The sequence below is a fragment of the Artemia sp. Qi Xiang Cuo genome, chromosome 3, assembly GCF_049724085.1.
Source record: "Artemia sp. Qi Xiang Cuo chromosome 3, ASM4972408v1, whole genome shotgun sequence".
Lineage (NCBI taxonomy): Eukaryota > Metazoa > Arthropoda > Branchiopoda > Anostraca > Artemiidae > Artemia > Artemia sp. Qi Xiang Cuo.
In genome coordinates this window covers 74,917,826-74,938,881 of record NC_142796.1, presented here as the reverse complement: position 1 = coordinate 74,938,881, position 21,056 = coordinate 74,917,826, and the positions used below count along the sequence as shown (strand labels likewise).

Sequence of the window (21,056 nt, the reverse complement as noted above, 5' to 3'; positions counted from 1 at the left end):
GGCCCGCGGAGTTATGGTGCATTTCCAAAGTGGCCCGCAAGATAATTTGGGTTCGCTACCCCTGGCATAGAGAGTAGTTTCAGTATTTTTTCCAAGAAACCTGCTAACATAGGCTTAGAATTCAATTCCAGCAAGAGTGAGGTAAGTGTTTTCAACTGTAACCAGAAAAAATCAGAGCCTGTCACTTTTACACTAGTTAGCAATACAGTTACTGCAATAGTTTTAATGAATTGTCTTGGTTTGTCCATTGGATCTAATATTAAAGCTACCTGGCCTTCTCTAATAAATGATCTTAAACAGAAAATGAGAATGGCATATGGTTTTTTTATTTATTCAATCTAATATTTACCGGGTTTTTTAAGGCAAGAATTTAGAAATCTTCCCCCCCCCCCCCATGTTTTAGCCCTGTCACCTTTCTGGCCCATTGTTACTTTTGATGAGAAAAACACAATCCGTAATATGTTTAATAGTTTGCAAAATACACGGTAAGCCTCCTCCTTTGGTGAAGAAACCGACAGATATCAGCACGTTATGGACTCAATGATTGCTTGTCTGTTATATCAATCAGGAGGGAGAAATTCCTAAAGCCTTTAGACTCTGCGCATAGTATGTACAAAGCAGTAGTCAGCAGTTCGAAAATATCTTTTTTTTATGTAAACTCTTTCCCCCTAGCTTTCTGCTGTTAATTTTTTCTTCTCTTTCTTCATCTTTCTTAGCTAGCGATGTATTAATTTAGCTTGTTCATTCATTAATTGTGTCTGCTGTTTTATTTTCATTTTTCTTTTCTCCATTCCTTGCTGTCTTTGTTCTTTTAAATGTAGGCAATGAAATTCATTCATTCTTTCATTTCTGGCAGAATCTATAATGCTTATTGCTAATAAGCATTTTGACAAAAGACATACGTAAAGGCTTGCAGCCATCCATCTTCAGAGCTTTGTTTCTTAATAGACAGTCACTTGTTAAATGTTTGAATGCTGTATTGTCCTTAAAGTAAGTTAATTTAAAAAAAAAAGTTCCATGTTGGGATATACACAGGAGATAATATGGAAATGGCTGCTATCTGGCTTTTGAAGAGGGATGACGGGAGCAGAATTCGCAGTCTTGCAAAGGCTCGAGAGTGAAAGCAGACCAGAAGAAATATGATAGAGGACTGACTTGTTCAACGTACAGTGCTTAAAGACAGCATTTGGATTGGAATGTGCTGAACTTTCTGAGCAGAGTAGCTGACAGGCTAAGGGTGGATTTTGTGCATTGAAGGAAATTAGACACTACTTTGGTGTTGTCGCAAAGACGTGAAAATTTGGCAAAGGCCTTAGCACAAGCCTCAGTCTTAGCCTGTGATATTGGACTCTAACCTCGTCAGTCTGGAGAAAGAGGATGGTTTGACGTTCTCCAGACGTGAAAACTTTCGACGTGAAAGACGTGAAAACTTTTGATGTTGGCAAGAGCTCCATACGAACTCTCCACTGCTCTTTATGGAAGTATTTTGGAGTTGGGAGCAGAATTTTTTTTCGTATTGTTGCCGATATTGGCAAACCATACAAACACATTGATACTTTCATGGATTCTTCTCAATGGTCTCTGCTCAGAGAGAGAGACCAGTGTTGATAAAATCTAATATAATTGTAATATGCCTTCATAGCCTTGTCAGGACCTTTTTTGAGAAGGGTTTTTCAATTCTGGGTTCTCAGAAGACTATTTCAATCTACTCTATAGCATTATCGAATAAACTACTCATGTTTGTTTGGGTTGGAATGTTAAGGCACATTAGGGCCCATTCATGTGTCATAATTAACAAGCTTCTCAAGTTTATAGGATAGAGACGGGTCATGCAAGTGAGTTCACTTTAGACAGTTATTTTATTTTGAAGCCACATTTTGTGGTGGATATTGAAATTGCCATTTAAAATGGTGACTGAATTTGGGAGATTTAATCACGTAATCAACAGAGGCTTCAAGGTAGCTGACTATCTTATAATTTGGAGGAATATACATTTTAATAATAATCACAAACTTATTTGGGAGTTTCACCTTGACCCAGAGTGTCTCTTTAACCAATTAAAGATACCTATCAAACGTCATTATTATGTAGGAAGCTTGATGCTTCCTACATTACGGTTACCGTGAACGGATCTGTCTTTGTAGTCTAGGAACAAGCAAAAAGTTGTTCACATTTAATCAGTCCAATCCAAGGCGCATTTACTTTTGACTGTGGAACCAGGTAGAAAGACACTTTAGCCACGTGGTTAGCCAACAAAGCAACAAGGTAATCCAGGGATCTGTGCACTCCATAGATGGAGAATGGAGCCAAAGCTTAAACCCAGTGTTAACAATGGACTAAAAGTTACAGGTTTCACAGAATTGGTTCAGTATGTTGCATAATATATTTATGACAAATTATCATTATGGAATGTTAAGTAGTTTCAGATTTAACAGGATCATTTCAGTATTTTATTATTTCTTTTTTAGTTGAAGAAAGATGCATTAGAGTCCTAGATGATAAAACGTTAGAAATTACCCCTCCTGGTAGTAGCCTAGCTGTCCGATCGCAAACGCAAAATGCAAAGGTTATGCAGTATGCATTCACAAAAGTATTTGATGAAACTGTAAGTTTGTTTTTCTCATATTTTTTGTCGCACTTTTTGTAACTTGATCCCTTCCTCCCTGTTATTTTGTTTTACAGATGTCTCTGTTTCCTGAAGCAAATGTCTAATTAGTGTTACTTAGGGTTCTGACCGGAGGAACTTCCTACTACTCCTGGTTAAGTAAGATATTTGTTTTTCTTTGACTTGCTGTACATAATGCCTCTTAGGTACTTTTTTTTTTTTTTAGGATTACAATTTTTCCCTCGTTTCTTATCGAATATGCTCCTTATAACCATGTAGAATTATTTTGTGTCCCCTTTGAATAGGTAAAACAAATTAATGCTAAAACAGTTAATTAAGTACGGTCTTGGCATTTACTTGTGCAGAAATCCTTTCCAAAATCACACCTAAAGATTCCTTCTGATCACTCCAGCTATTCTTACTCACAATATTAGTTTAGAGTCTTAGTGCTAGCGTATAAAAAGTTTTTAAGTTAAAATTGAAAAATAAAACTATATATCATCTGATTAGGTGTAAGTTTCGTTATTTAGGCGTAAGTTCACATTTTCTGTCAGATATATAGGTCCTAAGGTTTGGGATTCTCTTTCAGTGAGCATTTGAGCGGAGGAGCACCTTGGTTTGTTTAAAAGAAAAATGAAATATTTTATTTTGGGTCTTGGTTCATAGATTTTTTTTTTGTGATTAGAGATTGGTCATAATTTGGTTATTTATTTATTATTATTTATTTTGATTTTTGTTTGTTTTGTTCGTTTGTAAAGAGTTCTGTTTGTTAAGTGTTTGTTATGTATGTGGTTGCCCAGTATCAATTGCTTTTATGTCTATCTTTGTGCAGCCACTTGGATTAATGTTTTGTGTTATATCATTTTGTGATAAACAGAATTAAATTGAATCTTATCTAAGCTGTGCTTAGATGTTTGTAATTTATTCAAGGCCATACAGAACACTTCAAGTTTAAAAATGAAGAAACGAAAACAGAAAGAAGCCTAATGGCCTTGTATAGCTGCCTCTCTTACAATGGGTGGACCAGTTTAAACCTCGTTAGCGAAGATTGTTTATTTTAATCAGAAGATTGTATCTCTTCTCAGCTTGAAAGCTTCTCACTCAGACTCAGACAAATCATATGAATACAGAAGAACTGGCAAAAACAACAACGAAAAAGAAAAATCACAATGAATAATCATTTGCGAGTCAATAATTTAACTGTAAAAAGTAAATTAAAAGTCAAAAAGGAACGAAATATATATATATATATATATATATATATATATATATATATATATATATATATATATATATATATATATATATATATATATATATATATATATATATATATATATATATATATATATATATATATATATATATATATATATATATATATATATATATATATATATATATATATAATTTGACTGCATAAAGTCAAGAAAAAAATTAAGAAGATAAAAACTGGTCAAACAGGAGGAGGAGACAAAAATAAGAAATAAAGAGAACGAAAAATAAATATCGATAAAAAATACTGATTTATCTTTTTTATGGGGCACTAGGGTATGGGCTCCATTCTCTGTAGAAAAAATTGCTTTCATTAATACATATAACAATCTATAAGATGTTTATGCTCAGTTTTCTTCCAACCAGTTATTTTGGATGTCTTTAAACTATGTTTTTTGGCCTTTTCTCTCTAGTGGATTTATTTCCTAAACATATCCAGTCAAAATTTTGAGACGAGTATTTTGCTCACCATAGTAAAACGGTCCAGCAACTCAGTCCAAAGGGATATTGGACATGTCAACCTCCCACAATTATGCAATTGGCCCAGTATGCTACATAACTAAATGCTACTTTAAAACTAAATAAAAAAGTGTTGTATTTGCGGTTGCCAATAAGACACTTAGGCAATATATTGAGAACAGCTAGGAAATTAAGTTGAAGCTTTTTTGGGGCTACTACTGTTACTACTTCTGCGCCAGGTGTTCGAAGAGCATAGATATAATAACTAGCCTAATAGCGCATAGTAAATTTTAGTGTTAATTATTAACACTATTATAATAGTGTTAATTTTAACACTATTATAATAGTGTTAATTTTAACACTATTATAATAGTGTTAAATAATAGTGTTAATTTTATTATGTACCTGTTTTGATCAACATATATTGATTTGTGTAACCTGGTTCTTCAAGGAAAGGATAAAACTTTGTTTCTATTATATTATAGTTACATTTCAGCTAATGCTAGAGACAGACTAAAAAATCTAAAGGTGGCGGCATCATAAAAAAAAATTAAATAGGAAAAGAAAGATTTTTTTTGTAAAAGCATATTATCTTAATAATATTCTATTGAAACAATTAAATGTAGGGCAGCCCAATTCCGCCCACCAAACCAAACATTTATGATTCACACAGATGTGAGGTTCTAAGAAGCATCATAAATAATGAAGTTAAACGCATTTAGAATTTTCTAAACTTTTAAAGATAGCCCAAAACTGAAAGGAACAGAGTCGTGTTTTTTTATACAAAAACAGTTATATTTAAAACGTCAATTTATAATTTATTGCGGCTATTATTCATGTTTGTTTGAGACTTGTGAAAAAAATAGTTTAGTTACAGGTAACCAGTCATAAATAATAATTCATAATAAAAATTTGGTCTTCTTTTAAGTTTTAGCACTGTTTTTTCTTTTCTTTTTTTATCACTTCCTTACATCTCTTGTATCTTCAATCGATTGACGTCCTTTTTCTCTTCTAGGTTGAATTTCAAGCTGAATTTTGAATCAAAGAGCTGAGCAGTAATTCGCAGCAATTCGCAGCAAACTCTGTGGAAGCCTGTTTACTGTTGCCGTCTTTCTGTGTAATGGCGTTCATTTTTACATAGAAAGTCGTTGCAATAGAACAGGCTTCTCATAATCTAAAAATTTAAAAAAAAATCAAGGGTTCTCAACCTTAAATTTATTAAGTTCTCAGTAAATTTGTTTATGCTTCTTTCTCTCCCCTTTTTACAATTTAAAAGAAATAGAACCCTTAAAATTGTTTGTAATAAATTATCTTTTTTGCTCACCCCTTCGATAAACGAATTACTGCTCATCCAAGCTCTTCTTCTCCTTGTACGGCCTCTGCTCCTCAGCCATGAAACCGCTTCCTGAGTCAACAAACAAGAGAAAAAAAATCATTTTGAAAAAAGGAACATTTTGTTTTCCTTGTATTTTAATAAAAATTCAGCAACTAGAGTAAAACTTTATTATTTGGTTTTCTTATCGCTTATCATATACTTACTACTTCAAGTTCCTAGAGTCAAGTATTATTTAAGGGACACTAATAAAAAGATCGAATGAGTTGGAGAGAATCCTAGAATCTTGCTCAGAATCCTAGTTCTGAAATTCGTCATTGGAAAATATTAGAAAAAGAAGTGCCACATATTTGCGATCATTAATCTATGCTGCTTTATTAATAACCTCAGTTTAACCACACTTCTTGGTTCATTGTGTTACAGGTTAAAAAAAGAAATAAAAGAAAATCATAAAGAAAAATCAAGAAACACAAATTTTGAATTATGTTACAAGCTCTTTGAACCAATATTCATTTTAAAACAAATATTTAGAATAACAGATATACAACGACTCTTGGTTTTTGGGAGTTATTCCTAATGAGGGAGGATGAGACGGCTAGGACAATTTTTATGGATGAAGCATGACAGGTTGCCCTCTCCTTAAAATCTTGCTCTTTACGCTGAAGTTTGACTATTTATCCCAATTTTTTAATAACAACTCCTTAAACAAAAGGGCCGTACAATAAGAATAGGAAGCTTATCTAAAAATGAAAAAAAAATTCACCCGAAAATTAAAGGTATTGAGGAGGGGAACAATCCCTTAATACAAAAAATTATTTATGTCTGTTTTGAGCCTTAATATTGCTCCTAACTTTCATTTGACAGAACTTGTTTTTTTTTTTTTTTTTAATATAAATTTTAAAAGAAACGGAGATAGGTAAGGAAGAAAATACTTATGGTGTAATTTTTGAACGTTCTAAATGAAAATTAACTAAACTGTACAAATGAGGAATAATTGATTATTAAAAGACTCAATTTTGAACATAAATCGGAACATTGGAACTATATTTAACTGCAATGGAATGATTTCTAAGAAAATAAAAGCCTTTAGTTTAACCACAACGAACTTGAATTAGGAGGTTCTTTAATCATTGGTTTAAATAAAAGTACAAATAGGAATAAAATCCTTTTAATAGACAGTGATGATGATAAGAGATTCACAAAAATACCAGATATTTCGGTCACATATGCGGTGACCGTCATCACCCACGGAATGGGTGAGAGTAATACAGCAGAGGACTCCAGTAATTGCATAAATAATTAGGAGCATTTGTATTATTGCCATCGACAAATAAAGTTAGCTGAAGAAGCTTTATGGACGTGCTTCATTTTTTAAACTATTTATAGTTTAGTGCACTATGTTTCGAAATTGATATTTATGTTAGAGAATACCCACTGAATGTTTTACTATTCTTTTTTCCAGTAATGAGAATTGCGGGAGAGTGCGTATACAGTAATCCCAATAATTAGAGGAAGACCGTTTGCTTTCTAAGCTTTTTTTAAATCTGATTAATGAACTTCATAATTGAAGCTTGTCGTGGTTAAACTAATGACTTTTATTTTCTTAAAAATCCTTCCATTGCAGTTTAATCTAGTTCTCATGTTTCGTTTTATATTCAAAATTGAGACTTTTATTAATCTATTATCCCTTCTTTGTAAAGTTTAGTTAATTCCCATTTGGAAAGTTCAAAAATTACACCAGAAGTAATTTCTTTCTTACCTATCTCCTTTTCTTTTAAAAGTTATATTTAAATAAAACGAGTTCTCTCATCTGAAAGTTAGGAGCAATATTAAAACTCAAAACGAACAGAAATTATTTCGTGTATTAAGGGTTGTCCCCCTCCTCAATACCTTTAATCTTCGAGCTAAAATTTTTTGCACTGGCCGGCCCTTAGGTGTCAGGAGTTGTTATTGAAAAAATTTGGATAAATAGTCATTTTTCAGCGTAAAGAGCAAGATTTTAAGGAGAGGGCAATCTGTCATGCTTCATCCACAAAAATTGTCCTATCCGTCTCATCCTTCCTCTTTATGGATGATTCCCCAACCCCAAGAGTCGTTGTATATATTTTATTCTAAACATTGGTTTTTAAATTAATATTTGTTCAGAGTTTGTACCATAATTCAAAATTTGTGCTTGTTATTTTTATTTTTTGAGGGAAGCGATATTGGATTTAACCTGTAATACAATGTACCAGCAAGCATAAAGGGGTTTACTAATCTTAAGTATAAGTATCTGCAGAGAAAAATATCTTTGACGAGGCATTCCAAATCTTTTATAGTTTTTACCTTTTATGATGTATTTGGCCAGTCCTCGACATTTAACTTTCTTAAACTTTTTTAGGTCGTCAAAACAAAGTTTCTGAGTAAATCTGTTATCTTCAGATAATTGACATCCTTTTTCTTTTCTAGGTACCGTAATAAAATAGCTGGGTAGCAGTGTTACCAACACCTCAAAACAAAATGCATGAAAAATGTACCTTATCTCAATTTTTTTTTGTTTTTTAAGCTTCGCGTAACACGCGGATCGTCACTGACGTTAAGTACTATCCATGAAAATTTTGTACAAGACACTTTTTCCTTCTCCATTTCCTTGTTTTACTTTCTCTTCTAATACAGTACATTACTCCTGACAGTGGCTGAACACCCTTTTAAAAATCTGGACACAAATAGTAGTGTTTAGTTTAGTTTCATACCTCCTCTAGTTGACCTGAAACAGAAAACTTGATACCATTTGCAAAAAATTTGTTTACTTTCTTTGACGGCTTGGATACACTTACGCTATTTTGATTTGGCTAAATTTTAAGAGCAGAAGTAGCCCCGAAAGTTTGAGCATATTACCCTTAGTCGTTCTTGGGATACTGCTGAGATGCCTTATTGGGAATAAGCATTAACACAGTTCATTTTTATTTAATCTAAAGGCAAAATCTAGTTTTTAAACATAATGGGTGAATGCGAGAGTGGGCGTGGGAGAGGGAATAGTTGCCCTCCAATCACTTTCCACTAGTAAAAAGGGCATTAGCCATTCCAATCGAATGAACCTTTTTCGAATTTTCTACGACGACTCCTTCGATACGAAGGGCCCTGGTCTAAAGGAAAAAATATAATGTATTGTGCCAACATCTATCTTTACTTACGCAGCGTGATTGCGCTGTCTATGATAATTTCGGTTCGTTTTAAGTTTTAATGTTGCTCCTTACTTTCAGTTGAAACAACTAGTTTTTTTGTTTAACCACTGATACAGGAACAGCCCAATATTTACATGAGTCTGCAATTTGCCTGAAATAGGTCATCTTTCCTGTTTCAGAATCTGAGTAATCAAATGCAGACTGAAACCTTTTGTCAACTCATTCAGAAGAGAAGAGGCACTCAAGTTCACAGCATTCACCTAACTCAGTGGTTAGCAGCTATTTTAGTTAAGAGACTTAAATATAAACAACAGGACGATTATTTAATATCTGACAATAATATATGTTCATTAATGTATCAAATCTATATCATTGCTTTAGACCTTGACTCAATTGCAAGTGCCCCACCCGCAATTACCCCCATCCACAACCACCTTGGGTGGTTGACTTTATTTTTATTCCACTAGATTTCCAACTATCACTAATCCAAATGTCATTATAGTTTTTTTTTTTAGTCTTTCATTTTCAATCGGTAAGACTTGATACATAGAAAGATGTTTTTATCGACCTTTGGTCGATAAAAATAGGTGACTACTTGTCTGTCTCTTATCTTGACTGTGCTGAACAGATCAGGGTGAAATGAAATATTTGTTGATGGAAGAATACAAACATAGGTACAAAAATACTGAATTGTACCATAATTTTATAAAATGTACCATATTTTGTGGGATTTGTACCAGTAAAGGTGAAATGTACCAAAATGGTACAATTGTACCACGTTTGGCATCACTGCTGGGTAGTAAATTTGTATAACTGCTTCTGTAAATCTGTAAAACAATTGTCCAAGCGTAAAACGACCAAAAATCACCATCAATAAATAAGTGAAACACAAAAAGAACAGAAATTACAATAAATACAGAGCCAAACTCAAAAGGAGCAAAACATGAGTGGAACTGACAGCCCCCATGCCCTCTTAGTACCAAAACCTATTTGCACTTTACTGAAAACAAAATGCTTCAAAAGTATTTTCACTTTTTTTAGTTTAAAAAAACTGACAATCTAATATCATTGTTTTTTTTTTAGTTAAGGGCAAATTGTGTTCTTGTCTTGAGAAGGCATGGGAGTTGTCAACCCTGCTCATGTTAATTTTTACTTGTTTTGAGTTTGACTCGGTTATTTATTACAATTTCTGCTTGTTTTTAGTTTTATTTATTTATTGACGATGATTTGTGGCTGTTTTATGGCTGTAAAATAGTATGACTTTATTTCTGCTCATTTTTGGTTTAATGGAGCTCTTCTTTTCTTTGAAAAACTTAATTTGTGGAAAATATCTTTTAATTAATTTTTGTTCGTTTTTATTGACATAGTTTTTTTGTGGAATTTTTTTTTATATATATTTTCCTTTTTTTCTATAGAATCCATGGTTTGGCTTACCATTTGTATGTTGGGCAAACTTTTTCAACTATTTTTAATCGTAACACAAATGGTATTGTTTAATTTTGTTTTATTCCTCTTCAAGTTGACCTGAAAAAAATAAAACAATACCATTCCCAAAAATTCTATCTATGCTCTTTGACATCCTGGATTCGTTTCGCCTCATTTGATTTATTTAAATTATAAGAGCAGAAACAGTTATAGTAGTAGCCTAAAAGTTCTAACAAAGTACCCCCCAGTCGTTCTGAAGACATTGCTGAGGTTTCTTATTGGCAACCATACACAAAGTGCCTTTCGATTTCGTTTTAAAGCATAGTGGGCAAATTACATAGCTGTGGAGGGTTGATATATCCAATATTCCTAGAGACATAATTACTGGACCTAGAAACATAGGGCTGCTTGTCCTCCAATCACTTTTGACTATTAAAAAGGGCACTCAAAGTTTTTATTTCCAGTTAAATTAGGTCCTATAAAAGTGTAAATTATATTTCTAGCTAGTATGGAGTGGAACTGCCTATTATTTTGCTTACATGTTCAATTGAATACCTGAATATAAATAATTTTTTTCTTTGAATTGAAACTCCCTGACCGATCCGAAAAAATTTCGCCTTAATACCTTTAGTGCTATTATTTAAAGTAACTGTAGTGGTGGTTCAATAGTATACGCATAGCACCTTCTGGCTAGTTCATAATTTGCCACAGCTTACCCTTAAACCAGTGGCGTAATTTCATCAAAATCATAGGGGAGGGGGGCAAAGTTGAAGCCAATTTTCCCATATCAAATGAAAATGGCAGTAAAAACTAAATAATAAGCCATTTGGTTCTATTTAGTAGTATAAAGGTACTTTATAGTGTTATAAAGATAGATATAAACTAAAAAAAATGAACTGTTTCTTTTGATGCTTGAATTATGCAGATTAGTTTTGACAAGATTTGGAAGAAACTAAATGGGGGGGGGAGGACAAACCGAGGCCTGGGAGGGGTAGTTACAACTCCTGCCCCCTAGCAAATTACGCCCCTGCCTTAAAGGTCTAGCTTAATAATTTAAGCCGTTCTTGAAATTTTGCTTTGTCACCTTTTTGAAAATCTACTTACTCATAGTTCGATTTGGTTTAGTTCAACACCCAACTAAATATTCCTGGAAATCAACTACACTGAACAAAATGGCTCTCTAAAATTTTTGATTAGATGTGTTTGGGAGAATATGGGGGGTTAGTTGCCCTCCAATCACTTTCGACTATTAAAAAGGGCACTAGTCACTCCAATTTCCAATCGAATGAGCCCTTTTCGAAGTTTCGACAACTCCTTTGATACAAAGTGCCCGGGGATGAAAAAAAAATAGATTGTGCCAACATCGTTCTTTATTTTGGCAGCGTGATCGTGCTGCCTATGATTTATACAACAACTTTCTATATAAACCTTATATGCCCCCAGGGCACAACTTACAACCCTCTCACTGAGGGCTCTGAGGGGGTTATCATCCTAAAAGACCTAATTTCCAGAACGTTCAACTTTGTTCAACAAAATAGATTTCTCAGAATTTTGATTGAATTTGTTTGGGAAAATGGTGGTCGTGAGAGGGGCGTTAGTCGCTATTCAATCACTTTCATCTATTAAAAAAGGCACTAGCCCTTTCAATTTCCAATTGAATGAGCCCTTTTGAAGTTTCTATTACAACACTTTCAATAAAAACTTATGTGCCCTCAGGGCATAACTTACAACCCTTGCCCTGAGGGCTTTGGGGGGAGGGGTTGTCATCCTTAAAGACCTACTTTTCTAAACTTTCAACTACGATGAAAAAATGGCTATATACAAATTTTGGTTTGATGTTTTTTGGGATAAGGTGGGCGTGAGAGGGGGGTTAGTTGCCCTCAAATCGCTTTCGACTATTAAAAATGGTACTAGCCCTTTGTATTTCAAATCGAATGATCCCTTAATTCAAGTTTCTACGACAAAGATTTCAATAAAAACCTTTTATACCCCCAGGGCATTAATTATAACCCTTGCCCTGAAGACTGTGGGGGGGGGGGGAGTGTCCTGCTAAAAGTTATAAGTTCAATAATTTTTAACGGCGTGGGACAAATTGGCGATCTAAAAATTTTTAATGGATGGGTTTGGGGAAATGGTGGGAGTGGAAGGCGTGTTAATTGCCTTCCAGTCACTTTAGACTATTAAAAAGGGCACTAGCCCTTTCGATTTCCAATCGAATGATCCCTTTTTGAAATTTCTACGACAAAGTGCTCTATAAAAACTTTATATACCCCCAGGGCATAACTTACAACCCTTGTCCCGGGGGTTGTGGGGGAGTGTCTTCCTCAAAATCCTAATTTCTATCTTCAAATAAACCCCGATTAAAAAATTGGATATCTAAAATCTTTGATTGGTTGGGCGTGGGGGAATGATGGGCGTGGGGGGGGGCTAGGTGCCCTCCAATCACTTCCGACTATTAAAAAGGGCACTGGTCATTTCAATTTCCAATCGAATGAGCCTTTTTTGAAGTTTCTACGACGCCTTCTATAAAAACCTTATATGCTCCCAGGGCATAACTTACAACCCTTGCCCTGAAGGCTGTGGGGGAGTGTCCTCCTCAAAATCATAATTTTTATCTTGAAATCAACTACGTTGAACAAAATGGCTATCTCAAAATTTTGATTGGAGGTGTTTAGTGGAATGATGGGAGTGGGGTCGGACTAGTTGCCCCCCAATCACTTTCGACTATTAAACAGGGCACTAGCCCTTTGAATTTCCAATTGATTGAGCCTTTTTTGAAGTTTCTACGACAACGCCTTCTATAAAAACCTTACATGCCCCCAGGGCATAACTTACAACCATTGTTCCGAGTTTTGTGGGGGAATGTTCTCCTCAAAAACATATTTTCTATCTGGGAATCAACTACACTGAACAAAACGGCTACTTCAAAATTTTGATTGGATGTGTTTGGGGGAACGATGGGCGTGGGGGGGGGGGCTAGTTGCCCACCAAACACTTTCGACAATTAAAAAGGGCACAAGCCCTTTTAAATTCTAATCGAATGAGCGTTTTTTGAAGTTTCTACGACGCCTTCTATAAAAACCTATAATTCCCCAGGGCACAACTTACAAACCTTACCCTGACGGCTGTGGGGGAGTTTCCTCCTCCAAAACATTGTTTCTATCCGGCAAGCAACTACGTCTAACAAAGTGGCAATATAAAATTTTGAGTGGATTTGTTTGGGAAAATGATTGGCGTTGAAGGGGTGTTAGTTGCCCACCAATAACTTGTAACTATTAAAAAGGGCATAAGCCACTCCAATTTCCAATTGAATGAGCCCTTTTCGAAGTTTCTAAAACAACTTCTTCGATACGAAGTGCCCTGCTCCAAGGAAAAAAAAATAATAAATGATACTTTGTGCCAACATTTTTCTTATATACCCTCAGGGCATAACTAAAACCATTGCCCCGAGGGTTGTGGGGGAGTGTCCTCCTAAAAACTATCTGGAAATCAACTACGCTGAACAAAATGCCTATCTCAAAATTTTGATTGGATGTGTTTGGGGGAATGATTGGCTGGGGGGGGGTAGTTGCACTCCAATCACTTTTGACTATTAAAAAGGGCACTAGCCACTCCAATTTCCAATCGAATGAGCCCTTTTCAAAGTTTCTTCGACAACTCCTTCAATACGAAGTGCCCGGGTATGGAGGAAAAAAAATAACAAAAAAACAGTGTGCCCACATCGTTCTTTACTTAGGCAGCGCTATCACGCTGCCTATGAAAGGAGACAAAACCCAAACTCTTCTTTGTAGAGATTTTTGTTCGTTTCAACCTGGATTTGCATACTCAGTTTAAGTTTCACTGGTTTTAAGATTTTTTGTACTCCTTTATATTAGTAACTATTGTTTGTTTGTTTGCTATGACTGTTTATTTAATTTCTGTTCGTTTGGGTTTCGTTTATGCCTCAATAGCAAGATATTTTTGTTCGTTTTAAGCTTCATTTGCAAATTAAACTTACGATTTACTTGTTTTGAGATTTATTTATTCATTTATATTAATACCTGTTGTATGTTTTTTTGCTAGGATAGTTTATATAATTTCTGTTTTGGGTTTTGTATATTCTTTAGTAGTAATTTCTGATTGTTTTGAGTTTGAATTATTGCAGGTTTCTATTTTTTCTGATCTTAAGTTTAATAGGGCCTTTAATTTTCTTTAGAAAAATTCTTTTTCGGAAACTTTTTTTAAATTAATTTCTGTTCGTTTTTTTTTGCCAAAGTTTCAAGTTTTTCAAAACTCCCTATTTCAGAAATTTATTTTTTATTGCAAAATAGAAAACAACAAAGAGAGGTAAAACTCAATGAAAAGACAACAAATAAGGCTGCAGCCAGTAGAGAGAAAAAATGAAAGACGAAAACAACGTTGATATTTGGCCTTTATGCAAGCTAGGCGTCCTCAGCAAAAGATAAACAAAGAAATAAAAACTAAACAAACAAAAAACACCAACAATATTAATATAATTGTCTCACCGGTCCACGTAGGGACAAGAAGCTATTAGAGTTACTTCGATGAGAACACCAAAGCAACCACTGTATATATAATTAGCAGTATGATCTTTCCCTATCTCACCCATTATAAAAACACAGACACAGGTACGAGTGCTCCAGAGAACGTATAAACATAAGCGACATTAGATCTTTTCACGGGTAGACAAGTCAGGATTCTCTTGAACACGAAACTTGGCTTCAACGTTGGAACACTAAACTTTGAAGAAACTAATTTTAAATTAATTTATTCCAATACATATATGAAAATCGGTAATTAGTAGTGCAGTGTTATTATTACATATTTTTCCAAATATAAATGTTTTTACTTTTATAACTTTAATACATCAAATAATTTTAACATTTTGATTACTAAATATCAGTATATGCATATTAAACTGACAATGCACATTCATTTGTATTTTTTCAGTAAAGTGCAAATTTTGTTCTGGCTTTGGTAAGGCATAGGGGTTTTGCGCCTAACTTATGTTAATTTCTGCTCGTTTTGAGTATGACTCGGTTATTTTTTGTAATTTTTTGTTCGTTTTGGGTTTCATTTATTTATTAAAGCTGATTTGTGGTAGTTTCAAGCTTTGTAGATTATTTGATTGTATTTTTAATCATTTTTGTTTAATGGAGTTCTTTACTTTTCTTTGAAAAACACAATTTGTGGAAAAAGTTTTTTAAATTAATTTCTGTTCGTTTTATATTGACATATTCGAAAAAAACTACGTTTTCTAAAGAGTTAAAGAGGCTGAGTTACAAGGTCGAACCTTAAAACGTACAGGGATTAGGAGGCACAGTTGGGGGCTGCCGCCCCCAAACCCCCGCTTTCGCAGCCTTTAAATAAAAAAAAAATTTAAACTGAAAGTAAGGAGCGACATTAAATCTTAAAACGAACAGAAATTATTCCGTATATGAAAGAGGCTGTGCCCTCCTCAACGCCTCGCTCTTTACGCTAAAGTTTGACTTTCTCACAACTCTTTTTTAAACAATAAAATTTGACTTTCACAACTCTTTAAACAATAAAACTTTAGCGTAAAGAGCGAGGCGTTGAGGAGGGCACAGCCTCTTTCATATACGGAATAATTTCTGTTCGTTTTAAGATTTAATGTCGCTCCTTACTTTCAGTTTAAATTTTTTTTTTTATTTAAAGGCTGCGAAAGCGGGGGTTTGGGGGCGGCAGCCCCCCAACTGTGCCTCTTAATCCCTGTACGTTTTAAGGTTCGACCTTGTAACTCAGCCTCTTTAACTCTTTAGAAAACGTAGTTTTTTTCAAATAATTTCTGCACGTTTTTGTACAGTTTATTACTTATTATTGCTTGACTAACTGTTAGCTGATCGTGTCAGGAGTTGAAGTTGGGGGCTGCCGCCCCCCAAACCCCCGCTCTTGAACATTCTTGTGTTAAGGCTTTTAATTCCTGAATACTCAAATCACGTCGTACAGGGTGCCTCCTAATCCCTGTACGTTTTAAGGTTCGAACTTGTGACTCAGCCTCTTTAACAGCCCCCCCCCAACTGTGCCTCCTAATCCCTGTACGTTTTAAGGGTTGACCTTGTAACTCAGCCTCTTTAACTCTTTAGAAAACGTAGTTTTTTTCAAATAATACACATAAACAGGTTAGACATGCTTTGTTATGAAAATTGACGCGCAGATATTTTCATAACAAAGCATGTCTAACCTGTTTATCTGTATTATTTGAAAAAAACTAAGGTTTTTCGTAAATGTAAATTCGGGGGATAATTTTTTCGGTCTGAAAATATCAAAAGGCCCTAACAGGTCGAATTCTGCTTCGAATGAGTCCTCATTCAACCGGATCCGTTGCCAACTGTGGCCTGTAGGCGTGGCTAAGAAAAAAAAAAGAAATGATGATGAATTTTAAGTGGCTGTATTTGGTTTTTTGAAAACAGGGAAGGAGTGATTGGATTGAGCTGAAATTTCGAGGATAGGCTCCCGGGCCCTAGGAAAGCTTAACCTCTAAATTTCAGCCCAATCGGACAACGTTAAAGGGGGGCTGTGGTGGGAGGGTCCAAACTTCCGGCCCAGTTTACCCCATGAAGATAAAGTCGGAGGAGGATGAAATTTTGCAAGTTTCTTAGTTTGAGCTTGGGCTACAAAATGCAATTGCCGCTGCCTCTCTGCGACCGCTAGGATCGGAAATCGCTTAACATTGTGGTGGGTCGCCTCTTTAAAGAGGCACAAGTGTGCCTCCTTGATAGTCTTTTCAGGGAAAAGGAAAACAATATTTTAAATCTTTTCGTTTTTTAAGACTTTATAGTTTGGCCTGCTATTTGTATGCTGGAGAAAAATTTTCAGGAATTTTTAACAACATACACCATTTTGAAAATCTAGACACAAATAGTACTGTTTAACTTAGTTTCATGCCTCTTCTAGCTGACCTGAAATGGAAAACTTGATACCATTGGCAAAAAAATCTGTTTACTCTCTTTGATAGCTTGAATACACTTACACTATTTTGATCTGGTTAATTTTTATGAGCAGAAGTAGCCTCAAAAGTTTGAACAAAATACCCTCAGTCGTTCTTGGGATACTGCTGAGATGCCTTATTGGGAATTGGCATTATCACAGTGCATTTTGATTTAATCTTAAGGCAACATTTAGTTTTGAAACATAATGGGCAAATGGAAGGGAGGAGGTTTGTGTAAAAACCTCCTCAGAAACATATTTTCTATCTGGAAATCAACTACGCTGAACAAAATGGCTATCTCCAAATTTTAATTGAATGTGTTTGGGGGAATGATAAGCGTGGAGGGGGGGGGGGGCTAGTTGCCCTCCAAACACTTTAGACTATTAAAAAGCGGACTAGCCCATTAAATTTCCAATTGAATGAGCCTGTTTTTTAGTTCCTACGACAACGCCTTCTATAAAAACCTTATATGCCCCCCAGGGCATAACTTAAAACCCTTGCCCTGAGGGTTGTGAGGGAGTGTCCTCTTCAAAAACATATTTTCTATCAGGAAAACAACTACGCTGAACAAAATGGCTATCTCAAAAATTTGATTGGATGTGTTTGGGGGATTGATGGGCGTGGGGGGGGCTAGTTGCCCCCCAATCACATTCGACTATTAAAAAGGGCACTAGCCACTCCAATTTCCAATCGAATGAACCCTTTTCGAAGTTTCAACGACAACACCTATAAAAACCTTATATGCCCTCAGGGCATAACTTAAAAGCCTTGCCCTGAGAGTTGTGGGGAGTGTCCTTCTCAAAAACATATTTTCTATCTGAAAATCAACAACGCTGAACAAAATCGCTATCTCAAAATTCTGATTGGATGTGTTTGGGGGAATGATGGGTGTGGGGGGGGGGCTAGTTGCCCTCCAATTATTTTCGACTATTAAAAAGGGTACTAGCCCTTTGAATTCCCAATCGAATGAGCCTGTTTTGAAGTTTCTACATCAACGCCTTCTATAAAAACCTTATATGCCCCCAAGGCACTACTTAAAACCTTGGCCTGAGGGTTGTGGGGGAGTGTCCTTCTCAAAAAAATATTTTCTATCTGGAAATCAACTACGCTGAACAAAATGGCTATCTCAAAATTCTGATTGGATGTGTTTGGGGGAATGAGGGGCGTTGGGGGGAGGGGCTAGCTGCCCTCCAATCACTTTTGACTATTAAAAAGGGCACTAGCCATTCAAATTTCCAATCGAATGAGCCTTTATCGAACTTTCTGCGACGACTTCTTCGATACGAAGTGCCCAGGTATGGAGAAAAAAAAAAACAAAACCATGTGCCCACATCGTTTATTACTGAGGCAGCGCTAACGCGCTGCCTATGACTTTAATCATGGATGAGGCATTCCCTTGCATAAATAACGTCACATGAACTGGGTAGAAATATATTGGCATATGTCAACAAACGTCATAAATGGACACTTATTTTAATGATTATAAGGACTTATTTTTTAAATTAGTTTCACCTCATTTGCAGTCTGTATGCTAATCTTGATGAGTAAGTTTAAAACGGGACAAAATTTGCATGTTTGACATAATAATTTAGCAAGTAGCATGCCCCGGAATAAAATTGAGATGACACAAAAATTACCTTTTGTGAACCAGAGTGCCACTGGAAGCACATTTCGGATTGAAATTTGACACCGTCATGAGTAACCACTTGGCATCCTCGCTTATGCAGCTTGTCGCAAACTTTTAAACTAGTAAGACATGAACGCTCCACCGACATTTGAGTCTTTTATCTTATATGAGGGAGAGAGAAAGTGAGTTTTACTGCTTGGAATATGCATTTATTCAATGTGTTTATAAATATTTTTAGCAGTATATCTTTTCGATTGGTTATTAGACAGGTATGGAGTTATGTAGGCTATGAAAGCAGGGTAGCCTAGCTTTCCAACTTTGGGTAGACTAGACAATTCACAGATGCCAATTTATGTTTTAGGATATAGTCAGAAAGGTAATATCCTAGTCTATGGACGTTAAAAGAATCACTATGATAATGAAAGGCAATAAATTGTGGCACAAAACTATAACTGAATATTTTGGTGGTCATCCAGCCACAAGGGTTTGTAGCTCCAGCAGATGACAGAGGTACATTTGCCAACATATGGTTCTTGAAGTTAACTCTTGGGAAACAAAAAATGGTGGCAAAGATGTTCCCAACACACTTACACAGCCCACCAGTGACAAGAATTAGGCCTAGACTACATGTTATCTTGTAGTAATGGTAAATTTTTACCAAATCATATTATTGAGTAACAACTAAAGTGAATATACCATTCAATGCCTTCTTTTATGCTGATTATGAATATAGCCTAATAATCATTTTTGTTGGAAATTTATTTTAGCGCCCCCCCAACCTCCACCCCCCATGTTCAAAAATATATATTGAATTGATATATAGAGGGGGGGGGGCTAAAATTCATTTCCAACAGAAATGATTATTATATTCGTAATCAGCATGAAAAAAGGCATTGTAAGGTATATTCACTTTATTTGTAAGTCAATAATATGATATGGTAAAAATTTACCAAAGTAACTTACCTTAATTTGCACTTTGGAGCAAAACTAAGGTCCATACTGGATATTTTGTGCTCCAGGTCAATAATGGCAAAATTTTGTCACAGTGTTAGGGCCCAGTGCCATGCCATAAGAGAGGTCTGCTGGAGAGATGCAATTTAAGCCCAAAGCAGCATAAGCCTCCTAGCAAGACACTCATTATGATGAAGTTGGCATCAGTCAGTAGGTGAGTAGGATGGACAGTCCCAGTCAAATTTCCATGGCTTGTCATTCTATTCCTTGTACAGTCTAGAATTGAAGGATGCAGCTGTGGGTACAGTTGCTGTTTCAGCTTGAAGGCTATTCCAATCATTGACAACACACTTGGAGAAGAAGTGTTGCTGCATTTATGTATTGACAGCTTTTATGAGTGTCCTCTTGTATGAGGCTGACTTGAATGTTTGGTAAAAAGAGGGTTATTTGGTTGTGCATTATACTTGTAGGTCAGCATCATATCACCACAGCAGCATCTGAAGACAAGTGTTGGGAGCTGCATGCATTCCAGTCTCTTGTTGTATGGGAGATCTTGTAGGCCAGCTATGCACTTTGTGGCATGCCTCTGAACTCCTTCAATTAGACTGGTATCCTTCTTGTAGGAAAAGGAGGTGAGACATGTACCAAAATCCAAAACAGGCTTAACTATAGCCTTAGAAAGACTGTACAGGAGCAGCCAGTTATGGTGCATTTGAGGAGACCAAGGCTTGAATTTTCTTTTAAAACTGCTTGTTGCCAGTGGCTGTTGAACTACAATTGTTCATCTATCAGCACTCCTAGATCTATTTCTTTGGGACTTGTCTTTAGTACTAAGTCAGCCAGTGAATTGGGATTGGACATGTTGTACTGGTGACGGGCGTTGTTGCTTCCAAAGTGAAGGACACTGCACTTTGATGTGTTGAATTCAAGTAGCCAATCTTGTGTCCATGTTTGGATTTTATGAAGGTCACACTGCAGACTTCCAAATTTCCAAATATACAGTTTGTACAATGACAATATGCCCCATCTCCCCTATTGAGGCCAGGTATAGCACTAGGGTGCATATAAAACAGCAAGACAATACTATAATAAAATAGCCTACTTGCTTTATGATATGCTGAGTTTTTATCAATCAGATTATCATGTTTTCTTCCATTTTTAAATAGCCTAATATATTTTTTCAACTGATAACATTCTTTTCCTAGGGTGTACTTATTATGGTAGCAATCATAATATTTGGAAAGAGTATTGTTTGGGGAACTACTACT

At 35.3% G+C, this 21,056-nt stretch overlaps 1 protein-coding gene and 1 long non-coding RNA gene across 2 annotated transcripts in view; both read left to right on the top strand.

The window, feature by feature from the left end:
* The first annotated feature begins 387 nt into the window (after positions 1–387).
* On the top strand, positions 388–5,838 carry LOC148954526 (uncharacterized). The gene is made up of 2 exons (XR_016141581.1): positions 388–2,605; positions 5,355–5,838. It is a non-coding gene; the product is annotated as an uncharacterized LOC148954526 (long non-coding RNA).
* A 13,065-nt stretch (positions 5,839–18,903) lies between these two features.
* LOC148954525 (DNA-directed RNA polymerase II subunit RPB11-like) overlaps positions 18,904–21,056 on the top strand; it is a 40,963-nt gene continuing 38,810 nt past the window's right edge. Inside the window, exon 1 of the mRNA XM_089087130.1 lies at positions 18,904–19,019. Coding sequence (XP_088943256.1) covers positions 18,967–19,019 — 53 coding nt within the window. The 5' untranslated portion in view covers positions 18,904–18,966. The remainder of the gene's footprint in view (positions 19,020–21,056) is intronic.